The 24,199-nt window shown below is 38.8% G+C and overlaps 1 protein-coding gene across 1 annotated transcript in view; it reads left to right on the top strand.

Annotated features, from left to right (window-relative positions):
• The window catches only part of LOC127455258 (kelch-like protein 29), a 179,294-nt gene that overhangs the window by 25,050 nt on the left and 130,045 nt on the right, over positions 1-24,199 (top strand). Inside the window, exon 2 of the mRNA XM_051722991.1 lies at positions 20,197-20,535. Within this exon, the coding sequence (XP_051578951.1) occupies positions 20,254-20,535 (282 nt within the window). The 5' untranslated portion in view covers positions 20,197-20,253. The remainder of the gene's footprint in view (positions 1-20,196; positions 20,536-24,199) is intronic.

The raw sequence follows: 24,199 nt of genomic DNA, 5'->3' as shown, positions 1-24,199 counted from the left end.
TCACTGCCCATGTGTAGAAGTGTGAAAGACAGTGCTTAAAGGAATAGTTCAGTCAAACATGAAAATTCTGTCATTAGTTACTCACCCTCGTGTCATTCCATATGCTGTTATTATAGACATGCAGCGCAAAAGAAGAATCTTTATGCAGCTCTATCCATATAACGGCATCACATCTATTAAGCTCCTTAATGGACCAAAACAAGGCATGGAAGGCAAATTAATAATGACTTAAATGTCATTCTGTTCCTCACACAAAGCTACCACATGACTTCAAAACACTTGAAATGTAGTACATGAGTTGTATAAACTACTTTTATGATATTATATATCTGTGGTACTTTTTTTTTTTTTTTTTTTTTTTTTTTTGCCTTTTTGAAAGCGGCTACATTAACATTCATTAAAATGTATCCTTTGTTTGTTCTGTAGATGAAGTTACTGTTTACAATCAAGCGCTCGGGTTCTTTTGGCACAAAAGACAAGAGCTGCTTTCAATGGCAGCTTTGTACAGATTGAGCTGAAAATGCCCAAAAAGTGCTGTTTTTGTGGTTGCAGCACCCCATTTCCAAAATATTATTAGATATTTGGGCTTCTTAAGATTTCCATCAGAATCAGCAGATAAGGGCAAACTCAGGATTTGACATAAATTATAATATTTCATGGATCACTGTCATTGTCATCTTGTCTGCTTCAATAAAAGCAATTTGCCCTTCAGCTGCTGTTGTAGTAGATTTAAACTTTTCACAGAGCTATTGCACAAACTCTGAATACAAACAGCTGTTATTAATTTACAAAGTGCAGCCATTGTGACAGATATGAGGCCAAATATTATCTAATGATGATTTTATATGAGCAAGACCACTATGTAAGATCTAATGGAAAGGATGGGACCCCTTTTTGCCTCCACCGCAGTACGTACTGGCTGTTTGTGAATGCATTTGCAAAACAAACATAAATAAACATAAATAAATAATCTTAATAATACTTCTAAAATATGTCTTTGCTAGGGTTGGGACGATATGGTTATCTCACTATTCGGTTCGAAGATTCAGTATAAGGTTCACGATTCAATATAATAACACTTAAATGACAAAATATTACAGAAATTTTTTTCTTTTCTGAAAAAAATGTTTGAGCAAAATACTCATTATATTTTCTCAAAAAAATAAATTCTTTAATACACAATATAAATGCTCACAGTTTAAATAAGAGTTGCCCATATACCTTTCTCTGTAAGAAAAGATAACAAACAAAGTAGCTTTCAAAAATAGTGGGATACATTCAGGCTGATCAGGTGCAGAATGAGGAATAGAACTGAACAAAATCTGACCTGAAAAAAGTATGTGAAAGTGTATATTTATAGTTGAATAATTTGTTTGTCATCATTGTTTTAAACCAAATTTAACTTTGTAAAAATTAAAAAATTCTACATTATGTTAATTAATATTATATCATGAAAGTGTATATATAATAATGAGATGAGCTATCAATGTTTGAAATAATGTGTAAAATGTACAAGTAATAACATTTGAGTTTACATTCATTTGTTTAAGAAACACTAAAAAGGTTACTGTCACTTTAAGAGTTCAATGAGCGGCTCACAGTGTTCCAGTTCACTGAACATCAATGAGAATCTCTGGGTTTCTTCAGTGCATCCATGCTGTGTGAGATTAAAATGAATATTTCTTTTTACTTTTTCATCTGACTGTAAAGAACAGAAAGGATATTAAGACAAATTATTCAATGAAAGTGGAGTCGCCTCATCTTTGATGGACACACATTACACGGAGGAAACGATCCGCTTTAATCTCAAGCACTTTTCTTCAAAACAAGGTGATTTTTCAGGTATTCCAGTACTTACATTTCTAAAAGCTAAGTTCAAGCACTTTAGGGACCTTGTGTGAACCCTGTAAACAATGTAGAAAAAAGTGCAGTAGGGGTAAAATCAAGCGATAGAGAGATTATGATGTTTGACGGGTCATTTTGTGTGGCATGAAACAACTTGCGAATTACAGGACTCCTACCCCCAACCTTGTGGTGGACCAACAACTGGCTGACGACCTGAATATGTTCTACTGTAGATTTGAAAGGCCCAATCTCACACCCCACACCCACTCTGACCTTCACACAAACATCAACACCTCCTGCAACCCCCCTCCTGCCCCCTCCTGCTACTCAACCTACACTTTTAAGATCTGTGAAGATGATGTGTGCCGTGTCTTTCGAAAACAAAGGATAAGGAAAGCACAGGGCCCAGATGGCATTTCACCTGCATGTCTTAGATCCTGTGCTGACCAGCTGGTCCTCATCTTCACACAGATCTTCAATAGATCACTGGAGCAGTGTGAAGTCCCATGCTGCTTCAAACGTTCCACTATCATCCCCATCCCAAAGAAACCAAAAATCACAGGACTTAATGACTACAGACCTGTCGCCCTGACGTCTGTGGTCATGAAATAATTTGAGAGACTGGTGTTGGCCCACCTGTAGGACATCACTGGAACCTTTCTAGATCCCCTTCAATTTGCTTATCGAGCAAACAGGTCTGTGGATGATGCAGTCAACATGGGATTGCATCATATCCTGCAACATCTGGACAAACCAGGGACATATGCAAGGATCCTTTTTGTGGACTTCAGTTCGGCTTTCAACACCATCGTCCCAGCTATTCTCCGGACTAAATTACACCAACTTTTTGTTCCCACGTCTATCTGTCAGTGGATTACCAGCTTTCTGACAGACAGGCAGCAGCTTGAGACAGGGGAAATTCACTTCCAGCACCTGTACAGTCAGCACTGGTGCCCCCCAGGGATGTGTGCTCTCCCCACTACTCTTCTCCCTCTACACCAATGACTGCATCGCCAAGGACCCCTCTGTCAAGCTCCTGAAGTTTGCAGACGACACCACTGTCATCGGCCTCATCCGAGATGACGATGAGTCTGCATACAGAAGGGAGGTTGAACAGCTGGCTGTCTGGTGCAGTCAAAACAACCTTGTGCTGAACACGCTCAAAACGGTGGAGATGATTGTGGACTTTAGGAGGAACCCCCCAACACTGTGCCCCCTCACCATTCTAAACAGCACTGTGGCAGCAGTGGAGTCATTCAGGTTCCTGGGCACTACCACCTCACAGGACCTGAAGTGGGAGACCCACATTGACTCCATTGTGAAAAAGGCCCAGCAGAGGTTGTACTTCCTTCGCCAGTTGAGGAAGTTCAATCTCAAATCAATCAAATCAAATCACTTTATTGTCACACAGCCATATACACAAGTGCAATGGCGTGTGAAATTCTTGGGTGCAGTTCCGATCAACATAGCAGTCGTGACAGTGATGAGACGGTACCAATTTACAATAACATCAAATTAACACAGCACAATTTAAACATCTGATATACACATAATTACACTCAACAATATACAAATAATAACATACACTGTACAGTATACAATACGCACTATATAGATACACATTATTTAATAAAAATAAAAAATAAAAATATATAAAAAAAGTATATATTGTATATATAGAATGTACAGTATTGTACTGTATTGACATTCAGGCTGTCGGTTGATAGTCAGATGTTAAGAGAGAATATAATATAATAATAATATAATTTATGACAGTCCGGTGTGAGATATAAGAGTAAGGGTAATAAAGTGCAGTGCTGATGTATTTTGATCATGGGAGATCAAGTGTTCAGAAGTCTGATTGCTTGGGGGAAGAAGCTGTCATGGAGTCGGTTGGTGCGGGTCCTGATGCTGCGATAACACCTACCTGATGGTAGCAGTGAGAACAGCCCATGGCTCGGGTGGCTGGAGTCTCTGATGATCCTCCGAGCTTTTTTCACACACCGCCTTGTATATATTTCCTGGAGGGAGGGAAGCTCACCTCCGATGATGTGTCTTGCAGTTCGCACCACCCTTTGCAGTGCTTTGTGGTTGTGGGCGGTGCTATTACCATACCAGGTGGAGATGCAGCCAGTCAGGATGCTCTCTACAGTGCAGGTGTAGAACCGTGTGAGGATGTGGCGGTTCATTCCAAACTTCCTCAGCCGTCTCAGGAAGAAAAGGCGCTGATGAGCCTTCTTCACAACGACTTCAGTGTGGATGGACCATGTGAGTTCCTCAGTGATGTGGACACCCAGGAACTTGAAGCTGCTGACTCTCTTCACTGGTGCTCCATTGATGGTGATGGGACTGTGTTCCTGTCTTTTCTTCTGAAGTCCACCACAAGCTCCTTTGTCTTACTGACATTGAGGGAGAGGTTGTGCTCCAGACACCAGTGTGTCAGAGTGTGCACCTCCACTCTGTAGGCTGTTTCATCATTGTCAGTGATCAGACCTACCACCGTCGTGTCATCAGCAAACTTAATGATGGCATTGGAGCTATGTGTTGCCACACAGTCATGTGTGTACAAGGAACACAGCAGTGGGCTGAGAACACAGCCCTGCGGGGCTACAGTGTTGAGGGTCAGTGATGAGGAGATGTTGCTGCCTATTCTAACCACCTGGTGTCTGCTTAACAGGAAGTCCAGGATCCAGCTGCACAGCGAGCTGTTTAAGCCCAGAGCCCGGAGTTTCTCATCTAGCTTGGAGGGCACTATGGTGTTGAATGCTGAGCTGTAGTCTACAAACAGCATTCTCACATAAGTGTTCTTTTTTTCCAGGTGGGAGAGAGCAGTGTGTATTGTAGATGCAATGGCATCATCAGTGGAGCGGTTGTTGCGGTAAGCAAACTGCAATGGGTCAAGAGAGAGAGGCAGCACAGAGCAGATGTAATCTCTGATTAGTCTCTCAAAGCATTTGCTGATGATGGGGGTCAGAGCAACAGGATGCCAGTCATTTAAGCAAGTTATTTTTGATTGCTTTGGAACAGGCACAATGGTGGATGTTTTAAAGCATGTGGGGACTACAGACAAAGAGAGGGAAAGGTTGAAAATGTCTGTAAAAACACCAGCCAGCTGGTTCGCGCACGCTCTGATGATGCGGCCCGGAATGCCGTCTGGGCCCGCGGCTTTGCGGATATTCACCCGTCGGAAGGATCGGGTTACATCCGCTACAGAGACGGAGAGTGAACTAACCACTCTAGCTTCAGCCGTGAGAGCTCTCTCCGCGAGGGCGGTGTTATTTCCCTCAAAACTAGCATAAAAAGTATTTAGCTCATCCGGGAGAGAGGCAGCGGTGTTCATGGCTGAGTTTTTATTCCCTTTAAAGTCTGTGATGATGTTAATTCCCTGCCACATGCTTCTAGAGTTGGTGGTGTTAAACTGTCCTTCAATCTTGCTCCTGTACTGGCGATTTGCGGTTCTGATAGTTTTTCGGAGGGCATAACTGGCTTGTTTATGCTCCTCCACATTCCCGGAATTAAAAGCAGAGGTCTGCACATTAAGTGCCGCGCGAACATCGTTATTTATCCATGGTTTCTGATTCGGATAGATCTGTATTGTTCTGGTCGGAACCACGTCCTCCACGCACTTTTTGATGAAACACATTACGCTATCAGCGTAAAGCTCGATGTCGTCATCAGAGGCGGACCGGAACATCTCCCAGTCCGTGTGATCAAAACAGTCTTGTAGCATGGAATCTGATTGGTCCGACCAGCACTGGATCGTTCTGAGGGTGGGTGCTTCCTGTTTCAGTTTCTGCCTGTAAGCGGGCAGAAGCAGAATGGAAGAGTGGTCCGATTTGCCAAATGGTGGGCGGGGGAGGGATTTGTAGCCATCCCGGAAGGGAGAGTAGCAATGGTCCAAAACCCGGTCCCCTCGTGTGTTAAAACTAATGTGCTGGTGGTATTTTGGTGCGACTGATTTTAAACTGGCTTTATTAAAGTCCCCGGTCACAATGAACGTGGCCTCAGGGTGCGCGGTTTCCTGCTCACTTATACTCCCATACAGTTCCTTGAGTGCCCGGTCTGTGTCGGCTTGTGGGGGAATGTACACAGCAGTGATAATGACCGCTGTGAATTCTCTCGGTAGCCAGAATGGTCGACACAGAAGCATAAGAAATTCCAGATCAGGAGAGCAGAAAGACTTGATAGAATGTACATTCCTCTGATCACACCAGGATTTGTTGATCATAAAACATACACCACCTCCTCTGCTTTTACCTGAGAGGTCTTTCGCTCTGTCCGCTCGGTGCACAGAGAACCCCGCGGGTTCAATGGCTGAGTCTGGAATCTCCGCAGACATCCAAGTTTCCGTAAAGGCAGATAATGCAGCAGTCCCTTGTATCTCGTTGGAAAGAGATCCACGCTTTCAGCTCGCAGAGCTTGTTATCCAGAGACTGAACATTTGCTAGTAGAATAGTGGGTAGCGGGGGTCGAACGCCGGCTCTGTTTCCCCTTTTCCTTTTGCATTTCCGTGGCCGTGCTGCCCAGACAAAGGGCTCCGCTTGCGTGTTTGTAAACAGCGGGTCGGCATTGAGAAATTTGAAGTCCGGTTTACGGTGTGAAATTGCTGAACCAATGTCCAAAAGTGTTTGTCTGTCGTAGACAATAAGGCAGACAACATCCAAGACAAAAAACATAAGGATTGTGAACAAAACAAACAAAACACTATTATGTTGTGTCGGAGCTCGCAAGGCAGCAGCCATACTCGGTGCCATCTTGAGTCCATCTGCCACAGGCGCTGCTGATTCAGTTCTACTCAGCAGTCATTGAGTCTGTCCTCTGCACTTTTATAACTGTCTGGTTTGGTTCAGCTAGGAAATTGGATATCAGAAGACTACAAAGGACAGTTCGGACTGCTGAAAGGATTATTGGTTGCCTCCTGCCCTCCCTTCAAAAACTATACACTTCCAGACTGAGGAAAAAGGCTGGAAAAATCACTCTGGACCCCACTCACCCAGCCCACTACCTTTTGAACTTTTGCCTTCTGGCCGACGCTTCAGAGCTCTGAGCACCAGAACCATCAGGCACAGGAACAGTTTTTCCCCCAGCCTATCCATCTCATGAAAAGTTAAAACTGCCCCTTTGAGCAATAATTAATGTGCAATACACAGCTTAGTCTTTTTATATTATCCAACACATCCTACCTCTTCTGCCATTACATTCCCTTGCACTGTATATAACCGATTTGTATTTAGATTTGCACTACGTATGTGTATGTGTGTGTGTGTGTGTGTGTGTGTATATGTATGTATGTATGTATATATATTCATATATATTTATATGTGTATATATGTGTATATTTATGTGTGTCTATATATATATATATATATATATATATATATATATACACACACACACACACATACATACACATACATATATACATATACACACACACACACACACACACACATATATATATATATGTGTGTGTGTGTGTGTGTGTGTGTGTGTGTATATATATATATATATATATATATATATATATATATATATATATATATATATATATATAGTGTATTCTATATATACTTTTTTCTTTTCAATATTTATCTATTTTTTTATTCAATTTTAATTATTTTTTAAAAGTCTTGTTGCTGTTTTTGTATTGTTGTGCACTGGAAGCTCCTGTCACCAAGACAAATTCCTTGAATGTGTAAGCATACTTGGCAATAAAGCTCATTCTGATTTCATTTATGATCACATGGACAGAAAACAGTGTTGCAAATTTCGAAATATCGAGTCATACCATGATATGGTTCATAATTTTTCCCATCCCTAGTCTTTGCCTTTTTTTTAAAAATGCAGTAAGTACTTGTAACTTATTAAATCGAAACCGGCTGTTATCAGGTTTGAGTATTGAATATTGCAAATGTTATATGTACTGAATGTGAACAAATAATTTAAGCTGTAAAGACGCACTTTTTTCTGAGGCTTAGGAGTTATTTAGGGGTCAACGATATGATGCTCATTTTGTTGTTTGGATAAATATAGATGATAAATGCAATTCGAACAAAACAATTGTTTGAATATACATTTACTATGATGAACATGTTATCAGTTACTGAGTTCAAAGTAGTTTTTTTTCTGGAGCTTGAATTCAAAAATGTCTAAGTGGGATAACTGTACAAAGATGAAAAAAATTCAAGTCTCATTAAAAATTATTGAAAAATGAAATGTTGGCACGAGTAGTGCAGAATAATCTTATATTATATATATATATATATATAAACCTGAGAAGACTCCTTTAAACTCATGACTCTGTGTGAAGTAAAAAAAATAAAAACATTTTATGAAAAGGCAAATTTTGCTGACTTAAAATGCATTAAATATGTAAAAAAAAATTCACCTTGAAATTTTTTTGGATTTTTTATTTGATTTTATAAATTATTAAGTTGTGTATGCTCTCATGTATTCAAGGTGCAAGGAAATTAGGTGCTTCTATCCACCATTAACTGACGTCACTGTAATCTCATCAATGCAAGACAGAAATTTGTAAAAGGTTTGGAATGACACATTAGGGTGAGTAAATAATGACAGAATTTTCATTTTAAAATGAACAATCTGTTTAATTTAGAACACAGAAACACAGTGCAAAGCAAAATCAGAGTTTTTTATCCCACCTGAAGTAAAATGAAACCAAACCAAAACAAACTAAACAGATTTGCATAACTGATGTGGCACATGCAGAAGTCTCTCCCTGAGATGCTCAGAGGGAATGTTTGGATCAGCGTGAGATCTGAGGTCAATCTAAGTTCACTATGAATGTCTTGGATGTCTACTGGGAGATACCTAGTAGTTCCTGCCTGCGGTCAGGTGGCGTTCATGCATTACTAGTGAAGCGTAACAGAAGACAGGAGAGGACTGCCGCCCAATGCAGATCAACGCAGATACGCCACTGTAATACGCTCTTTCTGATGTGACTCTTGACAGCGTGAAAAAGCAGCCGCTGAGTTTTAGCAAAGAGGCTTAACCCTGATGAATACATTTCCTGCTTGTTTTCCCATTACTGGAGGCATCATAAATCTGTCACACAACTCTGATCGCATTTCAGGACATCTAATCTCTAAACCATGTGTTCTAGGTGCGTTCTTATGTTTCTTTTTGACATATTTTCTAATGATTTCTGTGCCTTGGGGTCTAAAATGAGATTAGAGAAAAAGGGGAAAGACATTTTTTTCCATTTGATTAGTTTTGGCATGCATTATGAGATATGATGGATACAAGATGGCGCCGCGGATGGCAGCCTCTGTGTGGAGCTCTCCAATTCTTTTGTTGTTTTTGTTTGTTTGTCCTGTGTTTAGTCATTTTTTTTCCAATCAGTTTTACCAGGAACGAACTGCTGAACATTCGGCAGCACATACCAGAGAATCTTTACCTGGTTTTTTACTATTCTGACGTTTTGCTGGACATTTTAGTCAGAGGCCCAGCTGTGTTGTTCAAGCGAATGAAGCGAGCTGGTGCGCTGGTCAGGTCAAGCTCTGACAGGGCGGTTTCCAAACAGCGCTGCCGAGTATTCATCTAGCGAATCTTTGCTCTCTTCATAACAAAACGGGCGAACTACATCTTCTCACCCATACAAACAAGACTTTTTTAACAAACTCTGCTGCCTTGTGCTTCACAGAAACCTAGCTGAGTGAAACCTCCTGCAACCACCCCCCCCCCCTCCTGCTACTCAACCTGCACTTAAGATCTGTGAAGGGGGTGTGTGTTGGGTCTTCCAGAAACAAAAGACAAGGAAAGCACAGGGCCCAGATGGTGTTTCACCCTCTAAAATTATGTGCTGAACAGCTGGCCCCCATTTTCACACAGATCTTCAGTAGATCACTGGAGTAGTGTGAATTTCCCTGCTGCTTCAAATGCTCCACCATCATCCCTATCCCAAAGAAACCCAAAATCACAGGACTTAATGACTAGAGACCCGTCCCTCTGACATCTGTGGTCATGATGATGGGGGTCAGAGCAACAGGACGCCAGTCATTTAAGCAAGTTATTTTTGCGCGTTATATCTGCTGGACTTTCAGCTGTTCAAACAAACAGGTTTGTGGATGATGCAGTCAACATGGTATTGCATCATATCCTGCAACATCTGGATAGACCAGGGACATATGCAAGGATCCTTTTTGTGGACTTCAGTTCGGCCTTCAACACCATCATCTTAGATATTCTCCGGACTAAGTGAACCCAGCTCTCTGTTCCCACCTCTATCTGTCAGTGGATCACCAGCTTTCTGACAGACAGGCAGCAGGTAGTTAGACTGTAGAAATTCACTTCCAGCACCTGTACGATCAGCATTGGTGACCCCCAGAGATGTGTGCTCTCCCCACTACTCTTTTCCCTGTATACAAATGACTGCACTGCCAAGGACCCCTCTGTCAAGCTCCTGAAGTTTGCAGACAACACTACTGTCATCGGCCTCATCCAAGATGATGAAGAGTCTGTATACAGAAGGGAGGTTGAACAGCTGGCTGTCTGGTGCAGTCAAAACTACCTGGAGCTGAACATGCTCAAAACAGTGGATATGGTTATGGACTTCAGGAGGAACACACCAACATTGACCCTGCTCTCCATTCTGAACAGCACTGTGGCAGCAGTGGAGTCATTCAAGTTCCTGGGCACTACCATCTCACAGGACCTGAAGTGGGAGACCCACATTGACTCCATTGTGAAAAAGGCCCAGCAGAGGTTGTACTGCTTTCACCAGTTGAGGAAGTTCAACCTGCCACAGCCTCTGCTGATACAGTTCTACTCAGCTACTGAGAGGATTATTGGTTGTCCCCTGCCCTCCCTTCAAGAACTGTACACATCCAGAGTGAAGAAAAGGGCTGAAAAAATAAATCTGGACCCCACTCACCCAGCCCACTACCTCTTTGAACTACAGAGCACTGAGCACCAGAACCATCAGTCACAGGAACACTTTTTTCCCTCAGGCTATCCATCTCATGAACAATTAAAACTGTCCCATTGAGCAACAATTATGTGCAATACACAGCTTAGTCTGTTTATATTTATCCAACATATCCTACCTCTTCTGCCATACATTCCTTTGCATCTGTATATAATAGATTTGTATTTGTACACACATACAGGTGCATCTCAATAAATTAGAATGTCGTGGAAAAGTTCATTTATTTCAGTAATTCAACTCAAATTGTGAAACTCGTGTATTAAATAAATTCAATGCACACAGACTGAAGTAGTTTAAGTCTTTGGTTCTTTTAATTGTGATGATTTTGGCTCACATTTAACAAATACCCACCAATTCATGATCTCAAAAAATTAGAATACATCATAAGACCAATAAAAAAAACATTTTTAGTGAATTTTTGGCCTTCTGGAAAGTATGTTCATTTACTGTATATGTACTCAATACTTGGTAGGGGCTCCTTTTTGCTTTAATTACTGCCTCAATTCGGCGTGGCATGGAGGTGATCAGTTTGTGGCACTGCTGAGGTGGTATGGAAGCCCAGGTTTCTTTGACAGTGGCCTTCAGCTCATCTGCATTTTTTGGTCTCTTGTTTCTCATTTTCCTCTTGACAATACCCCATAGATTCTCTATGGGGTTCAGGTCTGGTGAGTTTGCTGGCCAGTCAAGCACACCAACACCATGGTCATTTAACCAACTTTTGGTGCTTTTGGCAGTGTGGGCAGGTGCCAAATCCTGCTGGAAAATGAAATCAGCATCTTTAAAAAGCTGGTCAGCAGAAGGAAGCCTGAAGTGCTCCAAAATTTCTTGGTAAACGGGTGCAGTGACTTTGGTTTTCAAAAAACACAATGGACCAACACCAGCAGATGACACTGCACCCCAAATCATCACAGACTGTGGAAACTTAACACTGGACTTCAAGCAACTTGGGCTATGAGCTTCTCCACCCTTCCTCCAGACTCTAGGACCTTGGTTTCCAAATGAAATACAAAACTTGCTCTCATCTGAAAAGAGGACTTTGGACCACTGGGCAACAGTCCAGTTCTTCTTCTCCTTAGCCCAGGTAAGACGCCTCTGACGTTGTCTGTGGTTCAGGAGTGGCTTAACAAGAGGAATACGACAACTGTTGCCAAATTCCTTGACACGTCTGTGTGTGGTGGCTCTTGATGCCTTGACCCCAGCCTCAGTCCATTCCTTGTGAAGTTCACCCAAATTCTTGAATCGATTTTGCTTGACAATCATAAGGCTGCGGTTCTCTCGGTTGGTTGTGCATCTTTTTCTTCCACACTTTTTCCTTCCACTCAACTTTCTGTTAAAATGCTTGGATACAGCACTCTGTGAACAGCCAGCTTCTTTGGCAATGAATGTTTGTGGCTTACCCTCCTTGTGAAGGGTGTCAATGATTGTCTTCTGGACAACTGTCAGATCAGCAGTCTTCCCCATGATTGTGTAGCCTAGTGAACCAAACTGAGAGACCATTTTGAAGGCTCAGGAAACCTTTGCAGGTGTTTTAAGTTGATTAGCTGATTGGCATGTCACCATATTCTAATTTTTTGAGATAGTGAATTGGTGGGTTTTTGTTAAATGCGAGCCAAAATCATCACAATTAAAAGAACCAAAGACTTAAACTACTTCAGTCTGTGTGCATTGAATTTATTTAATACACGAGTTTCACAATTTGAGTTGAATTACTGAAATAAATGAACTTTTCCACGACATTCTAATTTATTGAGATGCACCTGTATGTCTTATTGTGTATTTCTATATATACTTATATTTTATATTCGCTTTTTATTTTTATTCTATATTTTTTTATTTCTGTCTTGTTTTTGTATTGTTGTACACTGGAAGCTTCTGTCACCATGAAAAATTCCTTGTATGTGTAAGCATACTTGGCAATAAAGCTCATTCTGATTCTGATATACCGGCTTTGTGTTTTCATGTTTTAATGGGCTGGAGTGGAACTGGTTTGTTCTAGATTGTGTGAACAGTTGTTGTTAAATTAGGACTAGACAGAGTAGAGTCTTACGGAGAAAAAAAGACAGTGAATTGTGTTCATTGTGTCTGTTGAAAAACAAGAAAATTAAATGTGCTGTATTAAATGTAGGAATGAGAATCAAATCCAGTCAGATTACATTAAATGACTCTGGTTCCTCAACAATTCCTTTTGTGATTATTTTTGTGCTTTTGAGGCATTAGGCACTTTTGTGGAAGATTTCTGCATATGTTCAAGAACCTTTAACTGTACTGTAAATAAACATCATGAAAATACATTTTTTATGGAACTGATTTTTTTTTCTTCTGAAGTCCACTTATTCTTAAAGTTAGCCCAGTTATTAAAGTTATTAATTTAGTTTTCCATGACCCATTTTCCACCCTCTATCTAACCCTCATTAATTATGTATTAGGCTGTTTATTTCTACTCTGCCTTTAAGAAAATTTGTAGTTGACCTCTGTTTTGATTGGCTGACCTTGTCGTTTGCCTTTATCTGTGAGTATTTTTTGATGAGTTTTCCTCCAGTGAAATAAAAAAAAAGATTTATGAGGAAACTTGCTCCAGTATATAAACATTTCAGGAACCATTGTCAGAAATTAACTTTTTAAAAGAAATTAAAATTTGCCTGCTGGATTTCATTTTCAGGGGCATTTTTTTTTGCCTTTATGCACAATTTTTTTTATTTTTATAATTATAATTTTTTTAAAGATTAACGCTTTTCAAATTCATAACAAAATTGAGTAATCTTTAAAAAAAAAAAATTCAATTTCAATTTGATAGAATTTTGATATGAAATTAAAATGCGTAAATCTTAAAAATAGGCTAAACTATTTTTTGGAGTGTGAGGCCACATCTTTTTGAGACTTTTCTAATAAAAAAACTACAAGAAACATACAAGAAATATATCAGATGTTACAAATACCACACAGACAAATTCATTACCTCACATTTAGAATTTCTGGGACTGGTTATTTTTAGTGTGCCAGGTGAAAATTGTAATTCTGATGATTAAAGTAAAAATATTGTTCTTAGGAAACCACCAATGATTCTGTCTCTTTAAAAGTGGTCACATGTAGTTTATCGCCTGTAAACCAGGAGTGCTTTTAGCACCAAACAATGGAAACTTTTGCTGTAGTGTGAGTCACTCTCTTCTCAAATCATTCTTCACTTCAGTACAATAAAATGGAAGGACAGTGTACAACTGAAAGTCCTTGATTTGCAGATGTTGTGAAGCTCATGTTGCCATATTTCTTCATCTGTGTTGTTCACTTATGACAGGAGCTCGTCTGAAGTGGTGGAATGAATTAATTGATCCATGAGGTGCATACAGGAGAGATGGAATCGAGATAATAAATGGAAAGTTAGCAGAGCATGTTTTTTGTACAGAGGAAAAGAATCGGATTTAAACAATGAAATGGAGACATGTGTGGTTACTCACCGTTACACTGTAAAACATATAGTTCCAGCTTTAAAATCTGATTGGACGAGTCACATTTGAAGTCACCGATATACACACTAGTGTTTTTCCTCCCCAATTTGGAATGCCCAATTTCCAATGCACTCTAAGTCCTCGTGGTGGCGTAGTGACTCGCCTCAATCCGGGTGGTGGAGGACAAGTCTCAGCTGCCTCCGCGTCTGAGACCGTCAATCTGAGACATAGCGCGTGTGGAGGCTTCACGCCATTCTCCGTGGCATCCACGCACAACTCACCACGTGCCCCACTGAGAGCGAGAACCACATTATAGCGACCACGAGGAGGTTACCCTATGTGACTGTACCCTCCCTAGCAACCGGGCCAATTTGGTTGCTTAGGAGACCTGGCTGGAGTCACTCAGCACACCCTGGATTCGAACTCGCGACTCAATAGGGTGGTTGTCAGCGTCTTTACTCGCTGAGCTACCAAGGCCCCTACACACCAGTGTTTTAACTGCATCGCTCCACCACTACTGACTCTGCAGCACCGCGGCAATCGAAATAATGTTTTACCAAAGTTATAAGCTTGCAGTGAAATTCTTCTTTTTCACATATCCCAGCTAGGCTGGGGTCAGAGTGCAGGGTCAGCCATGATACGGCGCCCCTGGAGCAGATAGGGTCAAGGGCCTTGCTCAAGGGCCCAACAGTGGCATCTTGGCAGTGCTGGGGCTTGAACCCCCGACCTTCTGATCAGTAACCCAGAGCCTTAACCGCTGAGCTACCACTGCCCCCAAATGTGATAACAAAAGCATGTACACACACACACACAAAAAAGTGATTTTATGTGGTGAAGTAAATATAGCAAAAAATTAAGTACTTTCTACATTAAATAAGTTAAAGCGTGAACTTATATAAGTAAATTATATTAAGTAAATTCTACATTCGTGCTCAATTCAAGCATGTCAAAATTAATGCTCTAGATTATAAGTAAATATTATTTGTGATTGTTTTTTATCTTTACAATATGACATCATGTACAATCCTAAAGTAGAAAACCTTGTCATATTTATTTGCTAATTTGAGTAAATTTTACTCTACTTTTCAAAGCTGCTGTTCCCACAATTTTCCCAAATGTTGGCTTGAATAATTAATTAGATTGCATGGTTGTACTGTTTTTATTGTTGTTATTGCTGTGTAGTTTATTTACACAGTTTTTATTGTCAATTTTGTTGTTACATTTGGTAACTTCTTGTTTTGTGAAGTCTGAAGTTCATTTTCGACTCAAAATGATCTGTTCATCAAAACAATTATCTATTGATTGTTCCTGTCATTATGTTTTGTGCACCAAGTGTTCAGATCTGTGTGCACAGCTCTGGATCTTGTTTCTATCATCAATAAAGCAAGGTGATGTTGTATAATAGAGTACCTAGCATGCATCAAGCTTCCCCGTGGTAGGCTACCGCGTGACATGTAGTATATGATTAAGTTTATTAAAAATGCATTGAAATGCTAGTACACTATCAAAAGCAAGGCTTAATTAAGTGCCACATTGCTTAAGTAAAATATACAACAAAAAGTGAGTAAAATGTAAGTGAAACAGAGTATTGCAATGTAAACTTTACTTGGGAATTTCTAATTAAAGCCACCAAGAATTGTGTGTCGCCTTTACTTGAAAATTTACATTGTTACATTTACTAGCAATTTCTGCAAGGAAATTGTTTCCTAGGTTTTTCTAAGTAAACCTCACTCCAAATTGTTTTCCGTGTACCGCAAAATAACGCCAAAACCAATATGTCTTTCGCATTATGTTCGCTGGCTGCAATGGAATACAAACATGTAACACATAAATAGTGTAGTTCAGTTTACAAACTAATGACACTTATGAACAGGTTATTTGAATGAACCATTCCAAATGACTCATATGAACTGGTTCTTTGAATGAACCACATTTCAAATGACTCTTGTGAACCTGTTCTTTGAAAGAACCCTTCCAAATGACTCTTATGAACCGGTTCTTTGAATGAACCGCATTTGAAATGACTCTTGTGAACCTGTTCTTTGAAAGAACTCTTCCAAATGACTCTTATGAACTGGTTCTTTGAATGAACCACATTTCAAATGACTCTTGTGAACCTGTTCTTTGAAAGAACCCTTCCAAATGACTCTTATTAACCTGTTCTTTGAATAAACCCTTTCCAAGTTGGTTGTTTGAATGAACCATTCCAAACAACTCACCTACTTACAAGTTATCAGTCTGAATCGGTTTGACAAATCCTTCACTAAACAAACTCACTGAATCCATGAAAGTGGTTACTGAATTAATATATGACTCACTTACTGAATCACATGAAGCAAATACATTACTCTCAGTCATATCCCACTCGAAATGAAGCAAGAATTGTTTTGTGTATTTAAAGATTTGGAAAATGTAATTTAGTCGTTACACATTTGCAACATAATAAATGTTTTTTATTATGTTTTTGTATTGCTGTTTTTTGTTATCTCTCTCTCTCTCTCTCTCTCTCTCTCTCTCTCTCTCTCTATCTATCTATCTATCTATCTATCTATCTATCTATATATATATATATATATATATATATATATATATATATATATATATATATATATATATAATGCAGCGTGGCACTTGAGACCTTAAATGTGGTAAAAACACTAACGCATTTTCTCTTTTTATTAAAAACATGAGATTATAACATGGTTGACTTTTGTTGTTCATTTGTGAGTTGCGGCAAATAAAATGGTTATTTATAGTATCATTGTTTTCTTAATAGATCTGAAATGTTGTTTGTAGATCATTAGGCAACTTTTAGAAATCCAACAGGTGACATGAAGGTGCACGAAGAAGTATCGAGCAATATATCATTATATCATTATATCATTATATCAAAGCCATTTGTGCAACTTTGTTTTTTGTTTTTTGAATCCCACATTGAAGATTTGCATATTCCATGTTATTAGAGTCTTGTGTACAAGAAACAAATGAAGCTCCACCAACAGTTTTTCTTTTCCTGTCTGTTTTTAATCATGCTCCGATCAGATACAATTAGACTATTTTTTTATTCCAGAAAGTCTTTTGAACGGTTGGATACATTCTGTAGGCTTTCTTGAATACATTGTGAAATTCCAACGGATTTCATTCCATGTCACATTCAGTAGTTTTGCATCATCATTTACTGTTGCACTTGGTTTTCCCAGTGCAGTGCATGCATGAAATTATCATTATTTCTTCAATGCATTCGTCTTAGATTTAACATTTATAGCCTGCCTAATGTTTCATATCAACTGTATAGAATCTTACAGTTTCCATCCTTTTGTTTGATTCTTGAACACATCCTCTCTATTAAGCTGCATTTTACAGGCTCCCTATGCATGTTTCAGTGCTCCCCACACACTGAGCAGGGAATATCTTGAGCAAATTCATTCCTTTACAGTCATAAGTTTAATAAGTATATGAGCTCTCAAAGCAGCAGGATACATTGTTTTTAAATGACAGCCCCTGGTTTATCCGTCTGGTTTTCCTTCTCAAGTGTGTGGCAGTGAAAGTGCCATGCTCTTAAAGTGAGTTTTGTGAGTCGGAGCAATTAAGCAGCGCTTTTGAAGCATTTGTGTGGAGGAGACACTTGTTATCTGTGTGCTGTTGATTGCGCTGCTATTCTGCTGTTGATTGGCTGGTAGAGGTGGGCGGTATCACCAAAATGTTATGATATGTGTAATTTTATATCATGGTAATGGTGTATGTCATGATAGGGCATTTTTTTGCTGTAAATACAATGAATAAAATGGTTTATATATTAAATAAACATTTGGTAATGCATATTGTTTTGGATTAACCAGTCAAATAAATAATTTAGAAATGAAAGGAAACTCTTGATTGGATAAGCCACATTTAAAGCTGTTGTAAAAAAGCTGATATTTGCACACTTGTACATCAGTACACTTCTGTATGTTGCCTAACAGCACACCTAAAAAACAGGTTCTTCCTTTTGTTGACTGCAAAATTATTTTTTTTAATAACATTGTTTAAGAACCATTTTAAAAAAATTGATACTTCTTTTGTGTTCGCGGGTCAATTTTGGATTTACAAGATATTATGTAGATTTTTTAGTACATCTATGAATTCGATTTTTACTGCACCTAGTGTTACACCACTTACATTTTGCCTTTTTCCCATACTCTCTCACACATATTTTTTTATCATTTACTGGGACTGAATTTTGTTTACAAACATGCACACACACATACACATACAGTCACACATACGCACACACACACACACACACACACACACACACACACACACACACACACACACACACACACACACACACACACACACACATTCCTGTACAAATCAGACATGACAGATGTAAAAAAACATAAAAAATAAACTAAATCAAAGGTACTGCTGTCTAAAAGGAGTGTGGCGAGAAGAAAAGTTTATGCACACCAAGGGCGTAGCCAGGAAATTAATTTTAGGTGGGCTTCAATAAAAATGGATGGGCCAAATTTTCGCCCAATTTTTCTTTTTTTTATTTGTATTTTTTTTTTTTACCAAATTTTCCTTAATAACAGATCGGCAGCACATTCAAACAGTTCTTTCACACTTTCAGAAATAAGAATTTATGCATTTTTAAAACTATTTTATAAATATATATTTGAAGGCAAAGAATAATCAGTTTTGCTGTAGGAAATTTTTATTTTGAACTGTCAAAGAATTTCCAAATTGTATTATTTTATAAAAAATGGCATATTAACCCTTGTGCGTCAATAAATATAAGTTACTCAGAGGTCCTTAGAGGACAAAGATGTCCACGTCAAAAAACTGCCATAATAATATTATATATTAATATTATTTTCCACTTTCAATTAGTAATTGTTTTTAACCAACATCAGACCTGATCATAACTACCAAATATTCATTCATTTTCAGGATTTTAACCCTTTAAATGGCAGTTTGTTTATATAATGCCACTGTTGTTTTTTATGAAAAAAAAAAAAAAAAAAAACACTCAAAAAACACAAAAAAATGAATTATTTTCCATATACTAAATGCTATTTTTTTTTTTTTTTTTTTTTTTGAGAATTATCACAGACTGGGAAATGTGAATAATTAGCAACAACATTGATTTTGATGCATTTTAATTTTTTTGTGCAGTTTCAGATAAAAAAAAAAAAAACACACACTCAGGAAATTAGAGGACAAAATGTCAGCATCAAAAATCTACCATACTCTGACATCCATACCAACACACCCACACAATTTTAGCTGCATCATTTATTCAGTTGGCCTGCAGTGCTCTATAATACAGCAAACGGAAAATAGGGGAAAAGCATGTATTTGCTCCATAGGCTAAACATGAGAAAAATGGTGCTTTCTGGTGGAAAACTTTGAAGCCTGGGCTCCAGAATTAAATCATAATATCTTAGAATTCATGATTTTATGCTTTAATGGCACTGAGTGTAACTATTTTGTGTACACAGTGTATTATAGATGTATTATAGGAACTGAGGTTGAAATATCAAAATTCCCCCAAAAATACACACCTTTGCCAAAATGTATGGCGTTGGCATTAACACAGCCAAAATGATCGAAAAAACAAAAATGAAAAAGACAAAAATGTCCCGAAGGTCGCATATTTGTCACTTAACTTGCCAAAATAACAATCTTTTTACATGTATGAACAGTTAAGAACCTATTAATTAATTATGAATATAGTTTTAGATGAAAACCATTGAGGTATGAATGATTTATAAGCTTGAATTCCACCATCAAAAATGACCCGCAAGTGCAAAAGGCATATGCAGATTCTGAATGCAATAGGAGTGCTAATTTGAATATATTGACAGCTCTAGCAGAAGTTGATTATCCATGTTTATTTCTAAACCTCAGCAGTTTTGATTGTAACAATAGTTCGAGACATTTATATAAGATGTTTTGTCTTGTCTTTTCCATTAGGTTGTCTCCAGCTCCCCGTGAGCACTAGCGTATGCTGTTCCCCAGATCTGCTCTGTCATGATGTCGAGGTATCATCAGCGTTTTGAGCGGGATTTCCGCGGCATGTGGGAACGGCGAGAACACTGTGCCATGAACAGCAGCTGCGGCGGAACCATTAACAGCTGCATCTCTACGCCCGCCTCTTCCGTCACCCACAGCAGCAACAATCGTCCTGGGCTCCTCCCCCTGCCCGTCATCCCCTCACTGCTACCCACACCGGTAACCGGGACGACCAGTGCACCCAACACTGATCTGACCTGCAAACGATTAGTGCCCGCCTGCACAACATCCACATCGAAGGTAGGACCACATTTATTTTGCAAAATATTGTGATGGATACGAATATATAAGTAGTTTGAGAGTACAGTATGGCCGACTCGATTGCGTCATTTACAGGGCGTCATGGGAGTGGGCAGTTGCTGCAGAGCTCTTTTGGTGCACTTTGTTTACCGTAATTCTCTGATTGGTGGATCGTTTCTATTCAGGATCATGAATAGTGTACTTCTTCACCACAAATTCTGCTATTAAACATGATTTTTTTTTTTTAATGCAGTTGAAATAATAGGGACTGATGGCTTCAACAGAAGCATATACCATCCGTGTTTAAAGGTTTATAAGGTATCGTTAAAAACCGATTCCCCTATGAAAAAAATTTGTGATATTTTTTCTTCCAGAATTAAACTGTTCTGCTCTAAAGGCTTTAGTGTCCCAGAAATAAACATGATTTGCTGTTAGTTGCAGGGGGAGGGACATTCTCGTTCTAGAGAACATTTAATTGGATAAAAATCTGTGTAGTGCAGGATGATTCATCAATATTTTTGGGCCATTTTCCCGCAAGAAAAAAGAAATGCAAACTTTAAATGCATGTATCCTTTGGTTGCCAAAAGATGATACATTCTTAAACCAGATGGCACTATGAATTTCAAATGGGTTTGAAATCTGGCCGACCAGTTGAAACAGCAAGAGATGGAAAGACATTTTCCCACTTTCTCGCTGAAAAGCAAAAGCCATCTTTCTTCCAAACACAGTCTTACTGCAAAATGATTATGCCAGCTATCTCAAGCAAAACGATTTGTTAAAGTGCAAGATTATTGAATGATGTCTTGCCATTTGAGTGGCAGGTGTTTAGTGTATCAACACCAGTGGGGAATGTCACATGGAAATCAAAGCGCAGAGCGCAGCGTCAATTCTAATTATTACAGAACAGCAAATACAGCAACACATCCTCTTGAGCACATTTCCCCAACATTAGTTCTGAATTAGTCTGAACGCTACAAATTGACCCTTTGAATCATTTGACTCAAGCTTCAAAAGCACAGCTGCTTGTTTCACGAGTTCAAGAGAAAAAGGCCACAATGCTAAATACAATCTTTTCACGGAGAGATTCATTAATTAATATGCAAGCAAATGACTTCACCACATTCTTCACTGTGTTAATTGCCGGTCATGGTACTATTGATCCCACGAATACAATCCAATCATGTGTGCAATCAGTAGGCCGATATTTTGGTTAATAAAATCTGCCGCTTTTGACATAAAGAACCCTTTGCTCACAGTACAACATATGTAATAAAAGATGCAGAAGTATATTGCTTTTGACCCTTTCCCTCGAGTAGACGCCTGTAAATCTAACATTATTCCCTGAACCTCCCCAGCCCGTCCCGTCTGCAATATGAAAGGGGGTAGTGGGAGTTTTTGACACAGATCAATAAGCAGACTCGCCATTCGTTATCAGAGATGGCTTGTAGAGATAGCATTGGGGGGGGGGGGGGGGTTTGTGTATGGCAATATGGCTGTAGGCCTTCCATGATGGATGACAAAGAAACTGACCCTAAGATCTGCCATTGCCTGCTGCTTTCTTCTCATTTTTGTGGCTACAAGCAGAGACAACAAAGGCATATGGTGCGTAATGATGCCTCAAAGCTCTTAAACTTGATGTGGTCACCAGCAGCTATTCAGAAAGCAAGCTTATTGTCCTTTATGAACCTGCTTTAAGTGATTTCCTTTTTAAATGTACACATGTGAGTATTGCTTTAACGTCAACAGGAAATCAAAATGTAAAACATTTACTTTCTTAATGTACATTTGTTCCTGGTATTATTGTGCATTAATATATGGTACATTAAACAATGTATGTCACAGGTGTGTAATTTTGAGTCTAAATTAGTTTTACTGTTTTAACTTTAAATCACGCAAGCAATTATTTTAACGGGTTAACTTTTCATAATCGAGATTAACGCATTTACCACTTTGACATTAGTTTATGTCATTTTATTCAGCTCCGTTTGATTTGTTTACACTGGTTGGAGTAGGGCAGAACCTTCGCGATGAATCGCATAATTTTTCGTAGTTAATTGCGACTAAAATTAGTTTTTATCTCAGAAAGTAAATAGTCATGTGCACAACACTTGCACACATTGGATAAGTCTGTAAATTGGGGTAATGGGCAAAAAGCTGCGTGTGCCGATCATTTTTTGACAAACTGTTTATCACCAGGAAACTCGTTTAAAGCATTTACATGACCTTACACATCTTACATTATTTAAAACAAAATAAAAATACATGGTATCTTTTGATTTTCATCCATCATGTTTCAGATAAATAGATAAAATAATTCAGATAGCTTTAAAAATGGAAATAAGCAAACGTGCAACCACGGATCAGTTGAAATCTGTATCAGTGCAGCAAACTACGACGTTGCTCGGCAATTGTAAACAATGTAACGCCGCTTCCGTTACCCTCCTTAATAAAGAGTTCTTCCTACTTTGGTTTGGGTCATGTCCCACTCTCACCATGTTTCTTCGACGCTTTCATAGGTAAATATCGCAGACCAGTTCTTTCCACTGATAACCGTGCAAAGACATTTACCGTTGTATAACAGTAAAGCCCTACTTTGATTTTGGCACACTAATTGTAATCCTGCATAGTATTTATTATGGCTTGTGTGCGAATTAGGATGCAACCAAAGAATTACTAAGTAACGTATCATTGCTGTTCATTTTGAAGTCTGCATTTCTCTAACTTTTCTGTGGAGACTTGTGAATGTCATTACACATTCTCAGCTGATTTAGAGGAGAGTTATAGTGAGAATTCAAACATGCGATTGCCATTTCAACCACCATTTAAAACAGGCATACTCTCCCACACAATGCTCCCATTTAATTTTCCCTCTTAATCAAGGCTGTCTTGTGTTTCTGGAGCGTTCTCAAGATGTTTGAGAGCTTATTGAGTATTTCAGGCGCTATCTGTAGCCTGACCCCTTTCAGCAGCTCCGCTCTGCTGCAGGTTTCATTTAGTCAGTTAAGAGCTCTCACATTTAGATTTGGCGAAACTGCATTATGCAAAACGAGCCGTCTGTACATGCCAAAACACAGAGTGCTCCTTGAACTCCGCAATCTCTCACGGTAAGGAGACAAGAAAATGAAGAGTCTGCAAAGGAAATATTTTCTCATCATTATACAATCATTTGAATGGCTCATTGTCACACTTTTGAATTATGCCACTTTATATTCATATTACAGTTAATGCCAAATGGTGCAGAGAATTGACGTATAAATTGGGACTACTTTTATATAGGGTTGGATACAATTCAGAATTGAAAGCGGAAGAGTGTAATTACAGTGCCACTAGTGTCACCAAATGGAATTTCAAAAATAAGTATTGCTTTTAAACAGTAAATAGGATCCTGAACTCTCCCCTTGTCTTCCATTGGTCAGCAACCAGATAGTCCCGCCCCAAACTCACACCATTGGTTGAACCAATGTTGCTGTGTCTGGCTGGTCAGGATGCTCAAACAATCAAAGCAATGTTTTAAAAGTGCCACAGAACAATTTTTACTTTTGTTAATTAAATAAATAAATAAACACAAAATATTATATATACACTGGTGGACGAAAGTTTGGAATAATGTACAGATTTTGCTGTTTTGGAAGGAAATTGGTACTTTAAATCACCAAAGTGTCAT

This window comes from Myxocyprinus asiaticus, chromosome 17, assembly GCF_019703515.2.
Source record: "Myxocyprinus asiaticus isolate MX2 ecotype Aquarium Trade chromosome 17, UBuf_Myxa_2, whole genome shotgun sequence".
NCBI lineage: Eukaryota > Metazoa > Chordata > Actinopteri > Cypriniformes > Catostomidae > Myxocyprinus > Myxocyprinus asiaticus.
Note: the sequence above shows the minus strand (reverse complement) of the source record. Positions and strands in the feature narration are given on the sequence as shown.